The sequence below is a fragment of the Cynocephalus volans genome, chromosome 12 (genome assembly GCF_027409185.1).
Source record: "Cynocephalus volans isolate mCynVol1 chromosome 12, mCynVol1.pri, whole genome shotgun sequence".
In the NCBI taxonomy this organism is placed as follows: domain Eukaryota; kingdom Metazoa; phylum Chordata; class Mammalia; order Dermoptera; family Cynocephalidae; genus Cynocephalus; species Cynocephalus volans.
Genome location: NC_084471.1, coordinates 101,200,587 through 101,226,744, shown reverse-complemented (window position 1 = coordinate 101,226,744; position 26,158 = coordinate 101,200,587). Strand labels below are relative to the sequence as shown.

General features: G+C 38.5%; 1 protein-coding gene across 2 annotated transcripts; it reads right to left on the bottom strand.

The window, feature by feature from the left end:
- Positions 1-808: 808 nt before the first annotated feature.
- Positions 809-24,698, bottom strand: YBX3 (Y-box binding protein 3). Of its 2 annotated transcripts, XM_063076293.1 has the most exons (10): positions 24,212-24,698; positions 20,451-20,514; positions 19,402-19,435; positions 16,649-16,738; positions 14,603-14,725; positions 11,058-11,264; positions 5,588-5,685; positions 3,803-3,974; positions 3,094-3,194; positions 809-1,373 (listed from the first exon to the last, which is right to left on the bottom strand). In XM_063076293.1, the coding sequence occupies exons 1-9, from the start codon at positions 24,468-24,470 to the stop codon at positions 3,129-3,131; spliced, it is 1,113 nt and encodes a 370-aa protein (XP_062932363.1). In that variant the 5' UTR covers positions 24,471-24,698; the 3' UTR covers positions 809-1,373; positions 3,094-3,128. The 2 variants fall into 2 exon arrangements, with proteins under 2 accessions (XP_062932363.1, XP_062932364.1); XM_063076294.1 differs by lacking the exon at positions 11,058-11,264 and having other exon boundaries at positions 24,212-24,697.
- Positions 24,699-26,158: the final 1,460 nt, after the last annotated feature.

The window sequence follows — 26,158 nt, the reverse complement described above, 5'->3', positions numbered from 1 at the left end:
TTTTGTCATATAGAGGAACAGACTCCTCTCCCACTTAAGATAAACATCTCCCCTACTCCTGTAAGTATGCCAGTCTCTATCCTTTACCATGTTTTATTTTTCTTATAGTACTTATTGCCAACTGACATTAAATTCCATATTTGTTTATTTTCGCATCTGGTCCTTTAGACAATGGCATTTTGTTGGTTTGTTCTCTCCTAGCCACTAGAATAGTACTCAGCCCAAACCTGGGCTCAATCTATACTTAATTTAAGAAATAAATAATTTGGAAGGTAGAGTAGATCTAAGAAGTAACTATATAGCACTGACATACACTATAGTATTTCTCACCTTGGGGGGAGAAATTTGTAGTGTAGTTGAAAAGAGCTACCCTACCTCTTCTCTGAAAGACACACCTGTACACATATAACATAGGAACTGGTGTTGAAAACCTCAGGTTGGAAGTTCAAGGACATCAGAACTAACAACTCTTTCATTAATCTAAAAGAAATTAACATTGAATCTGAAGCTGTTAACCTAAAGGCCACCAATCACGTCAATGAAGATGACTCCAGAGATACAGAGAAGACCAAATAATTCATGCCTACTACTGAACTCATACATGAACTTGTTAATTCCTAGCTGTACACTTCAAATGCAATCCAATTTTCTGTGATGTCAAACTCATATGCCTAAATTTATTAAATGGTACTAAATTACCTTTACATTTAGATTTGAATTTTCTACTAATCAATTTAAGTAAATGAAGTAGGGGAAAAAAAGACAAAACATATGCTAAGATAGGAAAATACACTTCAGTTAATACATCTTTTCCTTTGAAGGGTAAAAATTTTATTTTTGAGGAAATTCTTACTGCACATTTTCAAAGAGTCACATAAGAAAGCAAAAATGTTATCCTCCCCTCATCCTAGAAATAAATAAGAAGGGCATAAAATTTCTTTTTAAATCGTGACACTTGGAAGTTTAGCACCAGCATCCAAAATGAACAAAAAAAGGAAAAAAAAGCATTTACTATATATTTCAGATTTCTTTGGCTGGGGTTTTCCCCATGTGTGAACATTTTTTTTCTCAATTCATATTAGCAAAACAGTAAAAACCAGGAAAAAAATATAAACCTAGTGGTTGCTGAAACTGGGGAGGGTGCTGTCTTGTCTTCTGTGCAGGCATTCCTGGGATCTCAGCTTTCTGAAAAAATCTGCTGACATTTTTCTTTGCAGTTGTTAGTTTCTTAAAGAATAATAGTAAACATTCTAATGTCCAAATCTTGGCTAGTCTTCCACTTTATTGCTTGGATGTTTCTTTGGTGTTGGTAAGGTCGTGGTCTGCTTTTTGCTTTATTTTATTTTTGAATGATCATTAATACTTTAGGTCACCTGGAAAAAAATTAAGATCAAACTTAGACAAAATGACTAAGAGTTAAAGAATATAAAAAAAAAAAATATTTTTCATATATATAATCTAAAAAACCAGTATTTCAAAAGCTCTAAACAAAATCTACACATCATGTACAGATTTATAAACTATACATTAATGGAAACTCTTACTTTTTCAGTATTTTCATTAACCAGAAAAGGCAGTACATAATGGTAAAAATTTTGTTAAATTGTATAAAAAACTTATCATGATGCCTTACCAAATAAACATTCATTTTAGTGGCTGCATCATAGCTCCTAATACAGATAGACCACAATTGGCTACTTCCCCAATGTCAGACGGATTGTAAATAGCAGAAATATTTTCCCCCATATTTTGGATTATTTCCTTAGGAACAATACCTAGAAATAATGTTACTCTCAGTAGAAGGCTATGGTCCTTTTTATATGATTAATATATAACTCTAAAAAAAAAATAAAATAAAAAATAAAAAAAAAATAAAAAAATATATATATATAACTCTTACATCAGTTAATACAAGTTTGAATAGAGTTTGTATTTCTATGATAAACTGCCCATATTACCTAGAGATAAAATAGAATATTGACAGCACCCCAAATGTCTACCTAATGAAAGGCTGATTAAATTGTAAATCACTGCACACAAAAGTAGATGGCATTAAAAAGCAGGAACTTATAATAATTCCAAGACTTTATTTATGAAATTTCAACAATTTTTTGAAAAATAACACTGACACTATAAGTTTTGCAACCTCTCTTTTACCTAAAAACTAATGAAAAGGGTAACAACAAAGAAATATAAAAATCTAAAGTCTCAGTTAAAAGGGTGAATGAAACCAACTATGACAAATAAACTTTTAACAGGCTGGCTCTGTAATTAGGATGGTCTTTCTAGCTACATTTCTATCTGTATAAATAACATTTCAAAATAAACAAAAAAAAAAGTAGGAAACAACAATGATGAAAATAACAAGCTAACCTTTATTAAGAGGTTAATTCTTTAAAACACCCTATTCTAATCACTTACACATTATTTCACTTAATCTTTGCAACAACCCTAGATGTTAAATAATTAATACCTGCATTTTACCAGTAGCAGACATTACTGAGGCAGAGGATAAATAAACTGCCCAAGATCACCCAGCAAATGAAATGCAATAGAGCCTGAACTGGATAAATAACCCCCTTGGCTCTTACACATTATATTGCACTGTCTCAAAATGCATAGTGTTCAAAAAAAAAGAGACAGAAATAAAAATAAATAAAGTTGGCAACCAAAGAAAAAAGGGAAAAAAACCCCACACTCTTCACTCTAATTTACTCTACAGATAGTCTCCTGATACTAAAACCAGGCCTTTGTCAGAAACTTTAAAACTATCAAATTGGCCGGTAGGTACCACAAAAATGAAGCATTAGTTTTTCTAAGCGGTACTAACAGTTAAAATCTGTGTGTCTAGAAAAAAGTAGTTGACTATCTTCAACTCTGACAATGTTTATACCCGCACAGCTTATTGAAATAAGGTCAATCCCAGAGGTATTTAGCCACCAAAACTCCTTTTCCCCAGAATCCCAATGGAGAGGAGGGTATGGCACAGATGAATTGCAGAACTAATCGTACAACTCATCTATACCACTGTTGAGAAATCAATAACATTTGAAAGAACACATCAACTTGAGAGCAGGCTGCCCAAGCTCTTACCCTGTCGATGGTGAAGGTGCCTGGGGAGCCTGGTGTTACTCAGCACTGCTCTGCTCGGTGGATGCAGCAGGGTTCTCAGTCGGTGCTTCACCTACTCTGGTCTAAAACACAAAGCAAAGCCACAATCCAGAATCAATCCAGATGAGAGTGGAAAGTTCAAGACTAAAATGTCTTAAAAGTTTGAATGTTTCTGCCTATGAAGGAAAATCACTGTGCAAAAATTTAACTACTCATATATGAGTCAAAAGTAAAAATAAGTACCACAGAAGGATGGCCCCCAAATGGCAACTAAATACCACTATTGTCCATGAAGTCTATGATTTACAATTGCTTTCAATTCATGCTTAGAGCTTCTTCTCTATAAACACTGTCCTTTATTTGGAGAGCCCTAAATGTTTTAGCTCTGAGTCCCCATTAGTATGGTTAATTCTTTCAGAGAATGTTAGTTAGCTGAATTGAAATATTTAGTTTATGTTATGTGTAAGACATACTCTATTACACATGAATCTTTAGCAAAATATTACATGAGAGTTCTTCAAAAAGTCCATGGAAAGATTCACATTATCTTTTAATTCTATCATTACATGAACTTTTTGAGGTACCCTCATATTTAAGAGATAAGTTATCTTATAATAGATCACTCTTAGAATGCTAAAGTTTGACATGACTAAGGACTCTCTGGCAACACTGACTGACTGGTTGGATTTACCTCTTTGCCATCTTGTGAAGGAGCAGTGTGAGGACGGGGGCGACGTCGATAGTTGTAGGGACGCCGGTAACCACGGCGAGCAGACGGCTGGTTTGGACCACTGGCTGCTTGTTGATTCTCTTTATCTTCAGCCTCTCCAACAGCTGGAGCAGGTCGTGGGCGGGGAGGCCCCCTATAGCAGAGAACACAGAACAAAAGAGAACAAGCGTAACAGAACAGGGATTCTCAAGAATACGAGAATAACTCATATAAGGTTACATTTATTTTTAAAGATAAAAAGTCAAAAGATTAGTACTTATTGCTAGAATTATTCACAGGTCATTGCAGTAAATGGAACAAAAGTTTGGTGAAAAAACCTTGTTTTTCTATCATTTTCCTCTTCGTTTGAATACATATTTCTAGCATGAAACATACTGAACACATACTATGTGCCTACCAGGCCCTTTGATAAGCACTAAGGAAAATGAAAAAAGAAAAAAATAAATTGGTCTTGTATCTGCCCTCCATGAACAGAGTTTAGTGGACACTAAGAGAATTAAACATGGGAAGAAAACTGACACTATTATGTGCCAGAGCCTGTGCTAGCAGGTTTTCACATTAAATATTTAATTTTAATGCAAATTCTGTGAGCTAGATTTACAGTGAGAAAACCAGGAGGTTAGAGATGGTAAGTATCTGTGAACCGTATGAGTATGGAAGTGCTGCTTTTATAGATCAAAAAGGGTCAAATATGACTTTCCCAAGATCATATAGCTACGAATAGACAGAGCCAGGATTCACATACACTAGCATCTCTTCTCAGTTTCATCAGACATTTTTATAAAAACTTTTGAGTCATTAGTAATTAATTATTAGAGAATATGCCTACAACTGGAATAAATCTTGTGAAGAAGGAAAACAAAAACCAGTACAAATCCTTTCCCAATATATTTACTTTCAAAAATCCATATCGACAAATTTCAAGATAGTATAACATCATTCAGGAATGAGGTTCTACTTTTTCCATTTAACTCAAGGTAAAGGAATAGGCGGATTCAATATAAAAAGCTCCAAAAGGATCTTAAGGTGTCTAGTCCAATTCAGTCTTCACAAGGAATGAAGAGAAAATAAAAAATCAACCCCTTCACTAATATTAACATCACTGGAGGTAATAATGTCTAATATTTATTAAAGGCTTACTATACTGGCTACCATATTAAACATCTTAGATGTGTTAACACATTTAATTCTATCAGCAACTGTAGAATATTTTTTAACATCCATTTTATAGACCTGGTGACTAAGGCTTAGAGAGTCCAAAAAATTGCCCAAGGACATACAGCTCCTAAACTGCAGAGTGAGAATTTAAATACAGACAACTTGATCCATGGCCTGACTTAACCTCTAACACTAGACAGCCTTAGTGATTAAAATATTCAATATCCCAAACACTTAATTCTTTCTCTATTTGTAGCACTATCATTAAATTGCCCACCAGTTAATTTTTATTAAATTAAATGAGATAAACAGACATCGAGTATGAATTTATATCATACAAAAGTTATAGAATACAAATAATGCTTTGGTACTAAAAGTTCCAGTTGATAAGCATGGGGAAAATGCCACACCACCATCTGAAAACATACACTAAATAAAGAGTCCCCCAAAACTCTGGAGTGTAGACCAGGTAGGCACACCTCCTAACCACATGATAATTCCACAAGACAAACCCACAGTATCCTCATCCATCTCTTGCCACTCACGAATCCTTCAACTGATCAGCAGATAGTGGAGAATGTTACGTACCTACGATACCTGGGGCGGTAAGTTGGATTTCGATGAACTGGTCCCTGCAGTTGTGCTCCCTCTGGGACTCCATCCTTCATCTCTCCAATCTCACCAGCCTAGAGAGGACAATGACGGCTGACAGTGAGTGTCACGGGGCATGCAGAAGACACACAGAACATAAGTTAGTTGTGTTTAGAACTTCTTTAAAAAGTAAGAAATAAAATGTTTCATTAAAAAGCTGGGCATTCTCAGCTGTAACAGTGAATTTATTGATTAGATCTTTGTGAATGATAGGAAAGGAAGAAAAACTCATTCCTACTATAAGTCTTTTGCCTTATCCCAGAGTACCAACTTTATTTTACAATATTGACTTAACATTTTGAAATCTGACACGTTCCCTTCATCTCTTGAAAGAAAACCTACTTTATAAAAGGAAATGGAATGACATACCACATTTAAGCAATGATACCTTCTCTCTCGTTTCAAACTCAGAGCCACTAATTCTACAAACTGGCATCTCTTCAATAGCATGAACAGTTCTATAAAGGTTCTTTCCACCTCACTATCACGAGTTGTATCCAAATCTTAACCACACCTTCAGCTCTGATTTCTTCCTTTCATAATTTTTTTTTTTTTCCTTTTATCTGCTGGTGTTATTCATGTATAACATTAAACAAAAAAATATACCTTCTTGATGACAAATGTAATCAAATTAACTTATTTTGTATAACTTTCAGGAGGAAGAATGAACAACTAAAAACTAACAAACAAACAAAAAAAATCAAGCAACATTCTCTGAAATTCTTTACCATACACCCATATCTCAACTTTTTCTTTTCTCAAAACTAACATCTCTTCTTCCTCAGGGCCAAAAACCATCCTTCATATTTGACTGAGAAAATGAAAACAGAAGAGAATTTCCACATTCTCCCGTTATCAAATCTACCAACCCACCTGAACTTGTAATAATTTTCTTCTCTCCCATTACACTGGTCCATGCTCATATCAAAAACCGACCCCTCTATTCTTACCAAGCAGAGCAGACTGACTTTATTTATCTCTTCCTTCTCTTCTTCACTATGAACTTTTTTCCTTGTCTACTCCATCATTTCCATCCAGGCATATAAACATGTTGAAATAGCACCCATCTTTTAAAAATTTTTTAAATTTTGAAATAATCACAAACAGAGAAGTTGGAAGAATAGAATCTAATCCTCAGACCCTGTTCAAGTTTCACCATGAGTCCCGATGTCCTTTACAGCAAAATGACCCACTGAGAATCATACATTGAATTAAGTTCTACCTTTCTTTTTTTGGTCTGGAACAGTTCTACCTGGCTTTCATGGCCTTGACACCTTTAAAGATTTCAAGCCAGTTATTTTGGATCACGTCCCTCAATTTGGGTTGTTTGGTATTTCCTAATGATTAGATCTTATCTTTGGGAGAGAAGTCACAGCAGTGACACTGCATTCTTCTCATTGCATCTGTCTGGTAGCACATGGTTTCAATTTGTACCACTACTGACAACATTCATTTGGTTAAGGTAGTATCTTCCAGGGCCCTTCCACTACTGTTTACTCTAACCTTCTTTGTAATTAATGAATACTTTGTGAAAAAGTATTTTCAAAGTCTGTAAATATCCTGTTCCTCATCAAATTTTTCAATATATTCATTTATTTATATCTGTATGGACTCATTGTTCTCTTTTATTCAATGAGTCTGTTACTATCATTACTGGCCAATGGGAACCTGCTCAAGCTGGCTCATATGCTTTTGACTTGTCTCCAACATTCTCTGAGTACTTCCTTGCTTTCTGGCACAACAAGATGTTCCAGGCTCATATTGTACCTTCTCTGTCCCAGCTCTGAAATCAGCATTTCTCTAAAGGAGCTTCATTTTACTGAAGAACACTATTTAGAAATGAAAAATTGAGGGCCAGGTATGCTCAATGCTACTAAGTTGTCACAGCTTTCAGGACCTTTCAGTAGACAGAACTCCTTAGTTCACACACACACACATACTCTACTATGTTCCATATATGCATAGGTGTCTGTTTATGTGTACAGATGAATACGTATGTATGACAAATACATATGCCTACCTTGATCTGCCCCACCGATTGGCTTTAGAATTAAGTCCCTGGTGAGATAAGGAGTAAGAGAGACCAGGCGTACCTGACCATTGCAAAAAATCTTATCAAACAAAAATGTTGCCCTGATTCTACATCCTCCCCCAAGTACCATCCATGTCTTTGAGCTCCTTTACAGAAATACATATTAAAGAAAAACCATTCCCCCCCTTTACCACAACCACAGAAACCTCCTCAATGGGTATATAATATCTCCTCTTCCCCACCCTTTGCTATCTTTTAAGTTCATTCTAATCCAACTTTTGTCCTCACCATACCACAGACCTCCAAGTTACCAAACCCAACAATCAATTCTCAGTTGAATTTCCTCTACTTATCAATAGCAACATTTCCTTCATGAAATACATTCTCCCAGATAGCTCCTTCTGATTGTCCTTTGCTAGACAATCCTCATATTCCTAATCATTAACTGTTGGTATGCCCCAAAACCCAGTCCTAGGATCACTTTTCCACCTGCACTCATTTTACAGTTAATCTCATCCTGCCCTATCCAAAATTATATCTACAGCCCCCTTCAGCCTTTGTACACGCCATTCCCTTTGCCATTGGTGCTCTTTCCTGGTACCCGAATGACTTGCACCCTTGCTTCATTTAGGTCTCTTCTCAAACATCACTCAATTTGCCCCCAAAGGCTGTCAACCACCACAGGTATCTGAAACTACACCTTCCTTCCTCCAGCAACTTTCTACCTCTTGACTCTGCTTTGTTTTATTTTTCTGCCTACTCGACAGCTCCATTTATAGGTGAATTTTAAAGCAGAAAAAAGATCTCCAAAGAATTTTTGCCTCCACCCCCAAACCCAATCTTTCCATATTTGTTTAAATCAAAAACTGTAGTATTGTTTACTCTTCATATTAAACCAAATGCTGTCACTTTTATACTTCAAACACTTCCCAAATCTGGCCACATACCACCCCTTCTACTGCCAGCGCTCTAATCCAGCCCACGTCCACCTCTCCACTGGGAAATTACAGTAGCTGGCCTCCCTACTTCCACTCTTCCTCTCTGTGGCCTAGTCTCCATAAAACATTCCAATAATCTCTTAAATGCTTTTCTTCTCTGTTCAGATCCTTTTACTGGCTGCTTGTTGCATTTAGAGTAGGTCAAAAGTCCAAAGAGTGCTCTATCAAACATTCCTGACCTCCCCTAAGACCTCCCCCTAATCTACCGCCCACCCCTCTCCCCTCCACTCATACCGTCCCAGTCACATGAGCCTCCTTTTAGTTTCCTAAACAAGCTAAGCCACTTCTTCCTCAGAAATTGTGCTTCACAAAAAAAGACCAACAAAACAGCAGTTACCATGGGTCAAGGATGAGAGTATCCTTGAATGAGAGAATGAGAACAGCACAGACAGACAGACCGAATTTAAGTCAAACGCAACCACCTCTTGCCCATGTAACCTTAGGTAAAAGTTGCTGATTCTTTTAAAATATTCAAATCTCTTCATTTGGAACAACAAAAAATATAGAAAAAGACAGCTTTCATGAAGCTATAGAGAAGATTTCATAAGAATTTATTTCAAACATCTGCCAAACAATTTTGCTCCCCTCCCTCCACCATGTAATTTTTTTCTCAAAGTTGATAAGTGGTAGATATTAGTTCAGTGACTGGTTCTTTCTAATTTCCAAATATGTATAACCACTATCTTTAAAAATGGAAATCATTTGTTGACTTATGTATCATGCTATATTATGTCCTTAGTTCATAAGGAAAATACCACTGACAAGCATATTATCATTTTTCCCTATTGTGTCCAGTAAATTTTACGGTGTTGTCTGTAGTAAAAACTGTTCATATAGACTTTTTAATCTGATCTCAATTTTTACCACAATAGAGATCTAGCTATACTTTTAAGACACTGCACTGACAACCTTGAGGTAGCTTAGTTATGTGGAAGAGAGCTTTAGGAATTTTCACTTGACGCTGCTGAATGGCTTAAGCAGACTTCTTAGTCACTGAACACTCTAATGTCATATGTGTTAGAAAGATTCTAAGGAAAAATTGCTGAAAGAATCTAAGATAACTTTTACTTCCAACATGAAATGGGTGAGAAAGTCAGTCTGCATTACAAACAACTAAATTCAGTTAATTTATGATAGTATTCAAAACTAATTTTCAACCTTTTGCAAATCATGTTCTACATGGCACTAAGGAATTGCTTTGCTCTGAACCTTCAATTCCTAAGATAAACCTAGTTTATTTCTAAAGATATGGAAGAGAATCATCACCTTCTCAGCAGATGTGATACATATGTATATGCTAAGTACTAAGAATGATTATTTCAGGAAGGTACTACTAAGGCACTAAAAATACATTAGTATTACAATCTCACTGATATTTCCTGTCCTCATTTCCTGAAGCCCAAAGTACTGCACTAAAGAAACCTACTATGCCTCATGTACCCAATCTCTCCATATATGTAAGTCTACTTGTTATTTATAGCACATTTGTCAGGGGCAGCTGTTGAAGAGTAGAAGGGAAAAAACAAGAAGCAATGTAGAAAGAACACAGTCATGCATGATGGCATAGGAGAAGGGTAGCAAAGAACAGACTGAACATAATGTTCAGTCAAGACATTAAGAAAAAACAAACCACCCATCCCCAAAGACACTAAGGAGGAAAAAGTTGTAGCTAGTGATAACAAAACTAATGACCTATCCCCAGTTTTCCAAGTTTCCTGGGAACTGCAAAGTTGATGTAAAGCTTATTAATCACAAAACAAATCCACAACTGTACTGATAATATTTTGCAGTTAAAAAGGAGAATCAATAATCAACAACATGCATTCTGTTAGGTCTTCTTAAAAAAATCAGCACCATCTCATCAATATTTAGTACTTTATAAATGTTATGTTGCAGGCACTATACTAAACTCTTTAGTTGTCATAACTCTATGATGCAGGCATTTAATGCTTCCATTTAATCAATGAACAACCTCATCTCTCTAAAACTTGGTTTTCTCAAAACCTCAATGATCATAAGTAGCAGAGACAGGATTCAAATTCAGGCTTGGTCTGACTTCAGAGTCCATACTCTTACATATACCATCTCTCACTCTACCTTATTTCTTTTATTCTTCTATAAACCAGACACTTTACCCTCCCCAACGTGTTCCCCTATTACAGGCTTGGCTCATGCTGTTGTGCTTTTAGAAATGTTTCTAGAATGACTGCTTTGAAAAGCAGACTGCAGGCCTTGCCTCAGCTTTTGCAGCATCGGGAAGCCACAAGCAGGGTTTTATTTCCGGCAGCTGGTGTTGGAGGAGAAGGAGGAGGAAGAGGAGGCAGAGAAGGATGGAAGGGTGAAGAGCGCTGAAGAGAAGTCCCAGGTGCAATTTTACCTGCATTCTGTTGGGATGGGGAAAGACCCGTGAGCGACGGTCAAAGGTCTGTCCCACGTGGTAAGGCGGGAACCGCCGCTGCCGGTACTGAGGGCGATACTGGGGGCGGCGCAGCTGATTCCGGGCCCCAGAGAACTGCCCGTCAGTGGCAGGGGGCTCAAATCCTTCACTGCTGCCGCTCCCTTCCTCCTCCTCCTCCCCAGCGTACTAGCGAAGCAAAGAAACAGAGATTCAGAAGGAGTTTCAGCAAGGAAAGAACCAGAGAATACCATTTAGGAGGAATATCACCAAAGAAAATAAATCTCCCGAAAGCAATAATCCCTCCTATTATGCAGACAAAATGCATTTAACCCAGATTATCATGTGACTATCTGGGATAAACTACATTAAGATTAAAGTAGATCTGTGCAGACAAAATACAAAGCAGCAGAAAAGCAAAAGCAATCGATCTATAATGAATTTAAGTCATCTACTTAGAACTGGTGACTATCAGTTGACCAATCACCCAGAGTATCTACAAGGTTTCTAATATTTAGCTCTACCAAATGTATGTCTCCAGACATTTACCATCCACTAGGGCAAAGTCAGGGTAAAGCCAAGAAAGGATGTTCTTGATGTTATTGACATAGTTGACCTAAGAAGCATTCTTCCTACAGTAGTTCTCATAGTGTGGACAGGGGTCAACCAGGTCAGACTACTCTCATAATGCTACTGAGATGCACTTTGCCTTTTTCCAGCTCATTCTTTCATGAGTACATGTGGGTCTTCCAGAGGCTACAATGGCAATTGTGGTCTCTCAACAGATGGAATGCAAAAACAGATAGGAGAACCCAGCTATCTTCTATTAAACTATACATCACAGAGGTCTGCACATGTGTAAAGCAATACCATTCTTCTCGCTCAATTTAAATAGCATTTTTCACTAAAAATGTTATTTATATTAACATAATAAGTTAGTTCAAATCAATTAAATATATTTTAAATTTGTTTTAGTTTCTGATACAACAAATACGAATAGATATAAAAACAGTTAACTCTAGGATCCTCAGTAATATGTAAGCATATAAATGGGTCCAAAAATCAAAAAGTTTGCAAACCACTGACCTATGTCATGACTCTATGTGTTCTGGAATAAAGTTTTCACTATTCTTTAATACAGTCGGCCCTTGGTATCCACAGGGGATTGGTTCCAGGACATCCTCCTCTACCCAACTCCCCGCTCCAGGATACCCTAATCCACAGATGCTCAAAAGTTCCTTATATAAAACAGCTTAGTATTTGCATATAACCTATGCATATCTTCCTATATACTTTATCTCTAGACTACTTGTAATACCTAATACAGTGTAAATGCTACGTAAATAGCAGTTATACTATAGTTTTTTATTTATATTATTTTCTATTATTGTATTGTTACTTTATTTATTTTTCAAATATTTTCAATCCAAGATTGGTTGAATTAGTGAATGCAGAACCTATGGATGCAGAGGGCCAACTGTAGATAGTAGTAAGTCCTAATATTAGGCAGTTCCTAAATACAGACCTTATTAACAAAGGGAATTACTGACTCATTTTACATTTTTTCCTGTATTTAAGCTATACCACATACTACAACTTCATATTTTTAAATATTAAACAACATAACCAAACATCCCTCAAAGAATTTGTGATTCCAAATCTTACTTTAAAGGGAAATATGCAAATACCAAAGACAGTCTTATGGGAAGTAACTGTAGTTTTAAAAAATGAATAAACTAAACATTAGCAAAATAATGACCCATTTCTTTTGAAGGGGAGGGTATTTAAGCTTTAGACCCCTCTAGAGCCAACCTACACAAGCAACTAAATTCCCAAAAGGAAAAGCCTCAGCTACACTAATTTCAGAAAAATCAAGCCATTCTATTCTTCATAAAAACCTATATTAAGATATGCTTCATAATTATGTAAAATGTTCACTAAAATATTAAGTATGAGACTATATAAATCGTTTTTCTTTTCTGTATCTTTTAAATTTTATACAGCCAAACCTTTCATTAAGAATTTTACACAATAATGGCACCAACACTGCCAAACATGCTCTTTTGAGAGCTGTCAGGACTGAGATATTAATATTACAAAAGAAAACCTTCATGTATGCATACTTTAAGAGTTCTGACAATTTTACTTCTAAATATCTTTTACACATGACTTCAGAATTTCCAGCTCTTAGAAGGCAAAATGAAAATTTTTCACTGAAGGTTTTTCTTCCACTTTTACTTCTGAATTAACCTAGAAGTCAAAATAATCACAGCTTAAAAAAAAAAAAAAAAGGTAAAGACAAGCAGGAAAAAAAAAAAAACCAGAAAAAAAAAATCACAGCTAGAGTTCTAAGAATCTGATGAACCTGAAAGAGTTAACATGATGTACTAAATGCTACTATAGCTCACTTCTACACTACCCCAAACACAGCTTGATGATGGAACACACTTTAGTATTAAGAATAAGACATGATAAGCAAAACAAGGGTAAGAAAAATATAGAAACAGATGAGATGTCCTAAGTAATCTGATAAAAATCAATTTGGACAGGCTGTGAATATGGACAGAATAAAGAAGAAAAGCATTTAGGGAAACAGAAAGATATAAAATCTTAAGGTTTTAAAAAATCTTAAAACCTTAAGATACAAAACATAGAGATAAGTCAATCTCAAGCTACAGATCTTTTATTCTGCTGAGATTTTTCAAGATTTTCTTTGCTCACAAAGCATCCTGAGTTTTATTCCCTGGTGCTCATCCTTGGTTCTTATTCTAGAATTATCAAAAACTGATTCATTTCTAATAGGGTTCTCATGACCACAGGTGAACTGTGTTTACTTTGGGTGCCTTGACAATATTTCTTTAAATTGAGCCTCCTAAGAAAGCTCCAGCCAGATTTGCTTATATAGATAGGGACTAATCTGAAGAACTAAAAATCCAGAGACTTATTGCTTCTTCAGTTTGAAATAATGGGAAAATGCTATACTAAATAAAGTAGCTACTTAACTGAGGTAAATTATTTAACACTTCTGCGGCCATAACTTTTTGTGTTACTCACAAGCTACTCCTCATTCTTTCTTGCCAACCAAATGCTGATTTTCTTAGAGGTCAACGTGTCAGCACCAAAGAATGAACATCAGGTTTAAATCAGTGACAGAAATCCCATTCCCCTTTGCCAGTGACTGTCACATGACTAGGTTCTGGCCAGATAAAAGGGCTAAATGAAGAGAAAGCCTCTTTGACAACCTTGGCACTGTCTGCCTTAATTCTTTTGTTACAAGATATTTGAATGACTGTTACTTGTAGCCAAATACATCTTAACTGATGCAACTTCTGAACGGCAAGTTTCCAATGAGACCAGTGGCTATGGATAAATTCTGGGCACTAAAAATTCCCCCTCCCCCCCCCAAATCACTTGTCCTGTCTCCAGGAAAAGATATGGCATTTATCTGCTCCAAGTACATATACTTAATTTTAAAGTTTTTTTGCAAAAAGTTTTTCAATCACTGATCAATAACAGAGACAACGTACATTGCGGGGAGGTCCCCGGCGTCTGCCATAGTAGCCACGTCTGTAACGGCGCCGATCAGCAGCATAACGACTCCCTTCTACAGGAACTCCATCCGGGCCAGTCACGTTGGCTGCCTCTGCACCCTGAGAAAGAAAATAAACAAAGGCAGCCTCAAAGTTAACAAAAATAAAAGCCAAACTAACCCCCGCAAAAGCCTTGAACAGCTTAAGTACAGACTCCCTCGGTATGTATCCATGTGGGATTAGTTCCTGGAACGCCCCCCCCCCCCCCAAAGTCTGTACATGTTTAGCATAGACGCAATCATCCATTTTCTCCCCTCAAATATTTCTCATCCACAATTGGTTGAATCCACGGATGCAGAACCCACAGATACAGAGGGCCAATTGTATAAGACTGTCAGAACGGACTAGGAATTCTTACTGTAATCTCAAAAATAGACCCAAGTTTTAGCAAGGTGTCTGATGTCCTGATTTAAATGTATGTGCCTTGTTTGCTCATATAATTTAAGCTTTGCCTTCTTGTCTAGCCATGCCAAGTTCAAGAGCAATATGTACCACTTTAAAGTAAATATAACACAACTGTAAAAGTAGAAGTAATGCTAGAACAGGACGAATATCCCTCAATGGAAAAAAAAACTGAGTAACGTTATCTTCATAGAATGTATTGAAATTTATGTTTCTCTAAAAGGTACCCAGAGAATCCCTTTTTATGGGCTCAACTGACTTTGTCCAGCACTGAGTTATTGAGTGAAACTTCTCCTATGTTGGCAGCAACAAGAAGTAAGGGTCCTTGATTTCATCTCCACACATGTAGTCCCTCTTTAGACCTTCCTATTATTCTTGAAACTAATTTAGAGTTCTTATTCTCATATGAACAAATGGATAAAATAATGCTTCAAAAGTTAGGACAAAGGAGATTCAAGAGAATATACTTCAAATCCTACATCAATCTGTAAAACCTCAGGTTCTGAAACAATGCAAAAGTAAAATCAACCTGGCCAAAATTTTAAGAATTAGACAGGACATCAAAGATCATTACAGGCCAGCATTTGATGGTGGATGATGTGAAACTCCAAGAGATTTAAAGATACACTGGGGATCAGACTCGTAAAGAAAAACACTTAAATTTCTATATCATAAGAAATAAAGTGTTTTTTTCTTAAAACTGAACAGTTTGAGAGCCACTAAAAATATGGAGTGTGGAATGGTGTGTACGTATGTGGAAAGAACACATGCATGGGAGTTCACCAGTCATTCCCTCAGTTTATAATCCAGCTGCCAGATTAGCAAAGTCTGTACACTTGCCATTGCAATTGTACCAAATGCAGTTTTAAAATGTTTTTAATCTTGGTCAATATTGTTTTACTGATATCTGTAATAGACTTACTTAAAAGCTAAACACAAAAGACATTACTAAAATTGAGATTAAATATATAGCAGCAGAAAAAACTCTGTGGATATTTTTCAAGATGATCCATCAGCTTCTCTGGTTGAATTAATGTAAAAAAAAGCAGTTATACAATCTATCAAGATGTCTTCAGCTTTTCAAACTCCAAGCCCAAGAGAGAAAACACAATGATTATAATTAATTTGAATTTTAAAATATTCTTTACTATATACTATTTGTAATCAGAAGTGCTTACAAATCATAATCTGAAAACTTTATACCGATAAAAAGAAATCTTTTGCCCCAAAGTAGCTTTTATCTATTTTTAATGTCATGAAAAGTTAGATTTTAATCTACATTTAAATACATTTGGTATCAAAATAAAACAGGTCTTTTTAATTTTGAGAAATTGGCTTTTCCTTCCACAATTAGAGTCCATCACTTATTAAATAGGAAATTAAAATGCCTGTTTTAATATATTGAAGAATGTTTTTAATGACATTAAATAATCAAAAGTATTTCTGTTTAAATGTCACTTCCTCCTGTCAAACAAAAAAAATACAAAATAATGTTAATTCCTAAGAGGCTGAGAGTTCATTTATTGTGCAACAAAACTATGTGCCAGCACACTTTGATACCCAACCACAATTTTCTCTTACCTTCTCTCCTTCAACCACATCAAACTCTACAGTTTCTCCATCTCCTACACTGCGCAGGTATTTCCGAGGGTTATTCTTCTTGATGGCAGTCTGTCGGGAGAACAGAAATTTTTATTTGAGGTACATTTCAATATTGACCACATATTTCATCGCTTTCAAGTTTACTAGAGTGACCCTGAAGAAACTGTTGACCTATTACTTACTACTTTTAAAAATTAACATTCTTCTACTAACCTTATCTCTAAAAATAACAGCAACAAAATTAAACAAATGAACAAAAAACACTATAAAACCACATTACTTTCTGGATTTGTGCTATTCTTCAAAATTCATCTTGATAGGTGGATAAAACAAAAATGTGTAGTTACTACATATTTCTGGTATAGCCTGATCACCCAGTCATGATATTGTATATGTTAGTTATTTCGAACCGTTAAACTTCTGAGATTCAGACTCAGCAAGGGGGATGAATACTTTCCTGAGTTCTTACACTCACAAACACATATTTCAGGCACAGAGGTTTCTGTAGACAAGAAAAACTGCTAACTTCAAAAGGAATTTTTAAAATGTGTACGCAGGGATGGCTGGATAGCTCGGTAGATTAGAGTGTGGTATTATAACACCAGCGTCAAGGGTTCAAATCCCCATACTAGCCAGCTACCAAAACAACAACAACAACAAAGGCGTGTACATGGGGACAAGGAAGGGATGATGAAGAAAAGAAAAAAGGAATAAAAAAAATTCCAAGAGGATAAATATTTCTGATAGAGTAAAAAAAATTACGTTAGGAATCAAAACTAATATTAGTGATAATTTGTCCTCACCCCCACCCTGCTCCCATTTTATGGATGAGGAAACATGAGGCTGACAGTTGATTTATTTAAGGTCCCAAAGACAACAACCCTGGGGATGACGGGAATACAGGAGGAGAGGGAATTTATATCCCTGTACGGGGATTTCAACATTTTTAAAAGTTAATGAAGATGTTATTTTACATTAAATATCTGCATAAAGTATCTACTGAAGAACAGGCCTCTCCCTCTTTTTCAATCAGTAGAAGGCAGAGAACAATCCTGCAATAAATTTCCATTGCCTTGGCTGGTAACTCTAAACAGTTAAAGGGGCTCTGAGTTTCCACAGAACTAGGTCAACCTTATTTTATAAAGCGATTAGGCATGTGTAATCCAGCCCTTCCCCTACAATGAGTAGGAGGGAGAAAAAAAATGTGAGCCAATAGGGCAGAGACCTCACCCACAGAGGAAAAAAGGCAGTTTAGGACAGGATACATGCGCGCGCAGCATGAACATTCAGCCATTCCAAAAACGGCCCCTCCCTGCCGGCTCATTCCCTTTTTCCTGTTAAACTGGGCAGGCCTCAACACATTGAGGTGACTCACCACACAGACTCATGGGGACTGGAACCAGGTCATACACTCACAGGCTAATAAAGCTGGCTACTAGTATGAAAACTTGTGAGGTCCTTTACTCCAGCAGTCATCAAACAGAGTTCTTACCCCGAAAAGGTCTATTAACTTCCAGGTATTATAAGCAACCATTCCTGTCAGTCTGTTATGATTTAAAAAGTCACTGTATCTAGGCTGGCTGCTTTAGCTCAGTTGGTTAGAGCATGGTGCTGGGTAACACCAAGGTCCAGGGTTTGATCCCTGTACCAGCCAGCTGCCAAAAAAAAAAAAAAAAAAAAGAAAAAGAAAAAAAGTCACTGTATCTGAAGAAAAAAATCTACTCAAATTATCTACGTATAACTGAAATATATCCAGTCAAGCAATATAAATGATTGAAACCATAACTAGAGAGCTGCTTCTTAGCTATCACTATTTCCAGCCCCCACATCTCACCCCATAAACCTGAACAGAAGGAAACAAACACAGAAAACCAGATGCCTAACAGAGCCTTGCAGGTAAAAATGCTGGCCTTAGTACCTGCTACTAAACTTTCCTTGTTATATGCTAAGAATGACACACATATTTCAGTCAACTGACTGACAACTAAATACACAAAAAGAACAGTAAGGATAGGTATTCCATCTCTTAACCTACTCTGTAAAGCAAGTCCAGGATACATAATAATAGAATAAATATCATCCTAGGCTAACAATGTAAAAAAGACCGAGATCCCTGTAGCAGAGAAGCCTATTTTCTATATCCTACCCATTTTCTACATTTCCTTCAATATAAGGGAATGTGGGTCTTTTGACCTGGACATGTGCTAATTATGCCTCATTTTAACAGCAGTGAGGACTATCCTGGGCACTGGAAGTTTTCTCATGTCTTGGCTATACACACCCTAACCATCTGCCTCTCTGTGCTATTTACTCCAAGTTAGAGCTGCTCTGAGAGAGGAGCTTTAACCAATACCCATGCAGGCAAAAGCCAGAGTGGTTCTGGCTAAACGCTAAGGAGGAATCACAATGTCAGAGAATAGGATGCTAACATGGAAACAGAAGGGGTTTTTGCTAAGGACTCAAAGGCTTTAAAAATCAGAAAATGGTCTAACTGAATATTACATCATTCAGCTATAAAAATAAAATGCTTTGAAAACAGTTAATATGATGGGACAGAAGAACTTATCTGCCAATACTGAAATATGGAATTGAGCTTTCATCCCAAAATAAGTCACAGGAAGAGTTTAAAGTAGAAAAGTAATTTATAGGACTTACTTTTGGGAAAGGGACAACAGCAGATTACAGACACCCTTCTTCACAAAGCAAATGTAACATTTATAAATCCCTCTTACCTGATGTACAAATACATCTTCTTTGGTGTCATTTCTGTTGGAAGACAAAAAACTCACAATTAAAGGTATTAGGTAGGTGGAAAAACTTAACAGATGTTTTATGAATTCAGATCCCAAGACCTCAAAATACAACATAAATTTTTGTTTACTTTTAAACTCAACTCAGACACCTAGAATCAATCCTCATTAAGAACTTCAGATACCCACCTTACTCCTCCACATTACAACAGTGCTTAGATCCAAGAGCACAGATTCAACATACAGAAACATCCCTTTCCTCTTGTCCCTTTCTAAATCACATCGTGTGTAATCAGAGCCCTAGAGTTTCCTTCCCAGCAAAAGCAAAGCAAGACAGTTAAAAGGACAGGGCACAGCTGTGAACTAGGCTCTCCTTACACTGAAACTTAAAACAGCCCTCCCCCCACCCCCCCTACCCCTCCCTACCCTAACCCCCCCCCCCCCGCACACCCATCCCACCAAAACAGACAAGGCAAAAATTGTACAGTTTTCTTTAAGAAAGGGGGAAATGACAAAATCATGTAAAAACATCCTAATACTTCCAACAGCTTGCATTTGTGTTCTCACTCCTATATGGTTAGAAGTTACCACAGTTTAAAGAAAACACTACAGTTTCTACACAGGACTTAGACCAGACCGGTGTTACCGATCCAGCTCGATCACTCCCTAGTTGTGTGACCTTAGGAAAGTTGCTTCACCAGTCTAAGATTCCATTTATCCATGTGTGAAGTTATGGATAAGGCCTCCTTTACCCTAAAGCCCTTTCCATTTCTGATTTTATTATACCTCTCCCTCCCTTTTTCATTTTAATGACTAGATTTTATGAAATAAGTTATTTGTTAGTGTTTTGGAAAATGTATTTTAATTAATATTTAACAACGATAGCTTAGAAATAAGAATATTTACAGTTCTTAGAGAACTTAAAATTGATACAAGCTATTAACAAAGTATGGTGAGTATTTATAACGTATTTATAACTGCCGGTGACACAACATAAACATAAATTTAAAACAGTATATACACACACATACCGATTTATAAATCCATATCCGTTTCTGACGTTGAACCATTTGACAGTGCCAAGGACTTTGGTGGCTAAAATAGGATTAAGCAGATAAATTAGTATCTGACCCACAAAGAGATAAAGCTCATATCACTAAGATCTTGATAACATTACACAAAGCCTAAACATACCTGAGGAAACCATTAAAACTTAATTCCTAAATAAATTAAGAAAATGGAGCAAGTCAAGGTATCATAAGGAAATACTTTACAAAAGATTAAACGTTTCTTCCTTATTAAATTTTTCACTAGAGTCATAAGAAGTAGTCATAGTCTACACAAGTCTGCAAAAATTAAAATTGAGAAACACTGGTAGGGGAAAAAAATGCTCTTCAAGATCAATGTCCTAAGTTTTAATCCAGAAAAATTTTTTAAATGCAAAAGAGGGCCACAGTGAAAGAGTGTAGGTAGATGAACAAGAGAACAATGAAAGAGTCCAGGTAGACCTGAACACATCACTTTCACACTTGGAAACACTAGGCCAACTTTAATAAGAGACACAGTAGTTCCGTGTTAATAGCCCATCTATAAAGATATAAAGTAACTTGTCTAGTTGCCAAGTGGGGGCCTATGAGAGCAGTCAAGACTAATAACAGAACTGAGGCTGTCTCAAGCCAGTCCTGTACTCTCCGCCCAGAGACGTGATGTAACAAGCCTTTTCAAACCACAGTGATGGATTTGGGCTTCTATTTCATTGTTTACTCTACTCTCTTACAGTTGGTGGGAATCAAACTTAACATTTTCTATACAATCCTCCTCTTTAACTTGATTATTGTCTATCTTCTGTTATGAGCGGGACCATTTCTCTACAATGCCAGGTTTTAGTAGAATTCTTTAAGACAGGGAATCTAAATTTCAACTTCATGTAACTTGTACTTTGTAGATTCACAGTCATTTCAAATATTTTGAACATGATCCTTGGAATCAATTGTTAATGTCAAATTCAAACCTCTAAGAAATGCCTATCTCTAAATTCAGGAAATGCAGAAAGCAATTATCAAGACTCAATGAAATAGGAAATCTGACAAAACATTACCTTAAAGGAAAAAAAAAAAAAAAGCTTAGTAGAAAGTGAAAATAACAATTAACATTAATCCATGTTGCCTTTCTATGAAATACAAAGTTTATAATTTCCAAAGATAAACAAAAAGGCTTCAGTTTTTAGATTCAAAACTAACATAGTAATTAGGACTTGCTCTGTTGAGGGCATGATTATTTCTGAGTTTTGCTCCACTGATATGCTTGGAGAAGTATTTTACCTCTCTTTGTAAAATAAAACAAAACAAAAACCTCTTTATGACTCCAGTCATTCAGCTCATATTGACTAGGAATTCTCCAGCTGTAATTCCAAGAAAGGTCTCTCTAGTGGAAAGATCAAACCACCAGAATCTTTAGTTTGAGACCATTCTAATTAGAGCATCAGGGCAAAGGAGGAAAAAACACTTGATGTTTTAGATGTAAATGTACACAGAAGAGGCCTGTTTTTGATAAATTATATGCATTTAAGTCACAAATGTTTTCAAAATGATATGCTTTTTGTGCCTCCTTTCATTTACCTGAAATTAATGACCTAGCAAAATATAGAGATAGGAACTGTTTTTAATGTCTAGCACTGTTGAAGGAATAATTTTGATTAGAAAGGCAACACTAATAATAAGGAAAAAAGATGAGAAATGATTCTCAAGTCTAACCGCAACCCAGGCTGAAAGTTATTTTTACTCCCCAGAGCAGTTTAAAAGAAAATTCCTAATTCTACAAATACTTCCACGAACTTCATATGGCCAATCTAATTCATTTACACTTCTTGCTTTAAAACCACTTCACATACACGAAGGGCAAGAGAGAACAGCGGAAGATCACAATGATCCCATAATATTCATTAGAAGGAAACTTTTATTTCACTCATGTAAACTATTTTCCCTAGCCTGTGTGCTATAAACTGAAGTTAAGGCCATTTGCAGCATCTAGAATGAGAGAATCCAAGAACAAATCCATTTCAATCTGCACTGTGCATAGCACATATTAGGCATCCATGTGTTTCCTTGGCAAAGGAAAGGAGATGGCAGAACACACTGGACAGAGACAGTGTTGAAGTGTCATGTAGAAGATGCCCCTCATTTTGGGAGATTTGTAGTTAGAGCAGAAATATGAAAGACATCACACAGCAGTTGGTGATTGAGGAAAACGACCCTAATTTATCTGTGTTCTTCATCTTTAAAGACAATCTCTGTTTTCCCTATCTCAGAAGAGTACAAAGATCAAGTGAAAATCTACAAAAGTTCCTTCATACAAAAATAAATTATCTTGAAGAATGTATCTTAACACTGCTTTGGATAATACAAGGTTGCTTCTCTCAGACATTTCGCATGCAAGTGTTCCAAGAAACACCTGCTGGAAACAATATCACAATACAATACTAACTAGATTTAAGCAACTTTTAGTCCAGCCCAGCATAAGGAGAGCTATTATGTTTTTAACCTACACAGGTTACATTTAGCATGTTATTTGGCAGGAACCGAGTAAAAGCCCTGGGAAAACAGAAAAAAAACTGTCTTCTCAAGGTGGGGAACACTGAATCGTGTAATACTTTCTTCATATTAATTCTCTCAGCTTTTTTCCTAATGGGGAAGCAAAGCTCCGAGAGATCAGACACGCCCCACCCGAAACAGTGAAAACGTCTCTGAAGCATCCTGCACCATCTGGTAACTTTCCTGTTTAAAAGCGTGAACGACGTGCGCACACACCCTTTAAGGAGCTTATTCACCACCCACCCGCTTTGCAAGCCTGTTTTAAGGCCTCGCACTAGGCGTTACTTACAGAAGATGAGAACACTCTAGTATGTGACAAAACCAACAACCAACACCGAAACCCATTCTAATCTTTTTTCCCCCAAACCGGTACATCTCATCTTCCTGTTTCCCTTCCTAAATTTCAAGTCCCATGGTAACCATGTTTTGAACAAACGTCATACCCCCACTTCCGACGAAGTTTCTTCAGCTGCTACATACACCACGTGCGTTCCCACAGTCCAGGAAAAGGAAAACGTGTAGCGATTGGTGGACACTGAATGGCTCTTTGCAGCAATGGGCACAGAGAGAGGGGGGACGTGGGATCAAGACCCAAGTTTCCCGAGGAGGATTGCAACACCTCTTTGCCGGCATGTGGCCGACAGAGGCATGGCGTCTTTCCCATGCCCATGTGGGAAGGGCGTCAGGGACTGACACCTGAGCCTCCTCGGCAAGACGCCTTTCCACCTTTCCCTGCCCGTCTCCTTCAGCGCTTTACTCTTCCCCAAAGGAAACGCTCTCTTTATCCGGCTCCCAAGTGAGGACTCCTGCGTCCAGGGCCCACGTGTCTGTCCCTCCCCTATGTGCACATCCACCCCTGCCCCTAGGTCCCCTCTCCCAGACCGCCCCTCCTTTCCTCTTCGTACCGGGGCATTCTCCACCACGGGAAGGTGCGACAGTGCCTGCCTGGGGGACAGAAGTGAAGACCCCAACTCGCTGGCCCAGGACGACGAGGGAGGCGCACAGGGCGGCGAGGAGCACAGGGCGCGCGGCGCGCTCACCTGGGGCCGTCTGCAGGGCGGGCGGAGAGCGGCGACCCGCGCTGGGCACCCGGAGTCCCCGCGGACCCCCACCGTCAGCTCTGCCGCCCCGGTGGGGACACGTAGCGGGAGCTGGCCACACGTGCTCGGCGGCCGGCCCCTACCCGCCCGGGCCTGACTCACCGAGAACTTTTTTCTCCGCGTCTTCGCTGCCGGCGGGGGCTGAAGAGGCGGGGGCCGCGGTGCCCGTGGCTGCGGGGGCCGCGTCCCCACCGGGGTTTCCGGCGACCAGGGCGGCGGGCGCTGGGGCTGCGGCCTGGGGCGCGCCACTGCCCACCGGGCTCTTGGGCGCGGGGTCCTGGGGGGCCGCGGCGGCCGCCTCCGCCGGAGCCTGCGGGAGGGTGGTGGTGCTGGTGCTGGTGGCCTGGCCCGCCTCGCTCATGCCGCCGCCTCTGCTCGCCCTCGGGCACCTCGGTGGCGGTTGGTCGGCGGTTAGCGCGGCTGCTGGTCGCGGCGGCCGGGGCTCGCTCTCGGGGAGGCCGGTGCGGATCTCGCGGCGCGGGCGGCGGCGGCCGTGGCGGGGTCTCGCGGCGGAGGCGGCTCGAGCTGCGGGGCTGCGCGCTCGCTCTTGGGCTCCTCGCCCGATCTTACTGCCCCGAAAATGGCCCCTCGCAAGTTTTTCTAGGCGGCGCACCGGCCGGGGAGGGACGAGGGTGGGGAAACTGGGCCCCGGAGTTGGGCGTCGACTCATTAGCATTTAAAGGCGCCCGCTGCGCTTTGCAACTCAGCCGTCGGCCCGGGACGGGAGCGCGGGGCGGCTTGGAGAGGCGAGGACAGCAGGGGTCAACGGGAGCGTCGCGCTGCGACCTGGACCTGGCGGGGGAGCCCGCGCTGCCGTCCCTTTGTTGGAGCGGGACGGAGAGGCTCGCCTTCCTCGGGACATCTTGACACGGGACGTTACGCTGCGCTGCACCCTCTCAGACCCCTGTTTTTGAATCCTTTACGTTTACTCATTCAGCATTGATCGAGCACCAGAAACTGCTCCTGGTACAGCAGTTAGGAGTTGGAAGAATAAAATCTTAAGACTGTTTGGGAACTTATTCCTGAAAGGTAATTTACTGATAATTTCATCTATAAGCCGCAGCTGAGGAAATTGAAGTCCAGAACTTAGAGAATTAATGTAAATTCAGAATTTACACCAATTCGATGGCAACAAGTAATGAGCTGTTGACACGTATTTAATAATGTACTTGGAAAAAGCTGAAAACATCCACATCCTGCCTTCTGCTCCAATTGCCTCTGCCAGCTGGTGAAAGCTTAAGCAACTGAACCCTCTTAGCCTTGAGGATAATGCACCGAGAAACAGATCATCCAATAAACGTGGTTCCCAGTTTGAAGAGCCCACATGCCCTTTAGAGAATGGGCCGGATGATGCTAAACACATGGCCAAAGGGACTGTGGCCTGTGCCCAAGGACTGCCTTGAATACAGGACCATTTGGCCTCCAGGATTTAGGCAGACAAGGTATAAGTTCTGGCGCTGCTTGTTATTAATGAAGTTAACTTGGGCCTGATATTCAAATGTCCAAGAAGTGGTTTCCTCCTTTATGAGGGTGCCATGAAAAGTCGATGAGATTATCATATGTAACCAGTGTCTGGTCCAACAAAGCTCCTCTTTTTTTCATTTCCTGTTTCCCCAAACCATTTCCCTGCTTTTTATCCCGGAATTTATGTTTCGTGGCTCTCTGCCCACCTCAGGAGGGTAGCTATCAAGTATCAAGCTTTCTGTCTCCACTGGTTTGCATAGAGCAGACACCAAATTCTTCCAAACTCGATTAGTTACTTACACACTCATCAATTATTATGAAACTATCCTGCCTTTTTACTTTATTTCATCCATGATAAATACAAATTAAAGAAAATAATGTTTTAGGAAAAAACTAGTAGAATATCGAATGTTGGGCTTTCCCATGTGCTATGGTTTCAATGGCCCCCCCAAAACTCTTTGGAGCTTGATCCCCATTGTAACAGTCTTCAGAGTGGGAAGTCACACTATGGTACTTGAAAAATGGAGCCTTTGTGAGGTGATTGATGAGTTCTCTTGAATGGATTAATCCATTCACGGTTAGTGG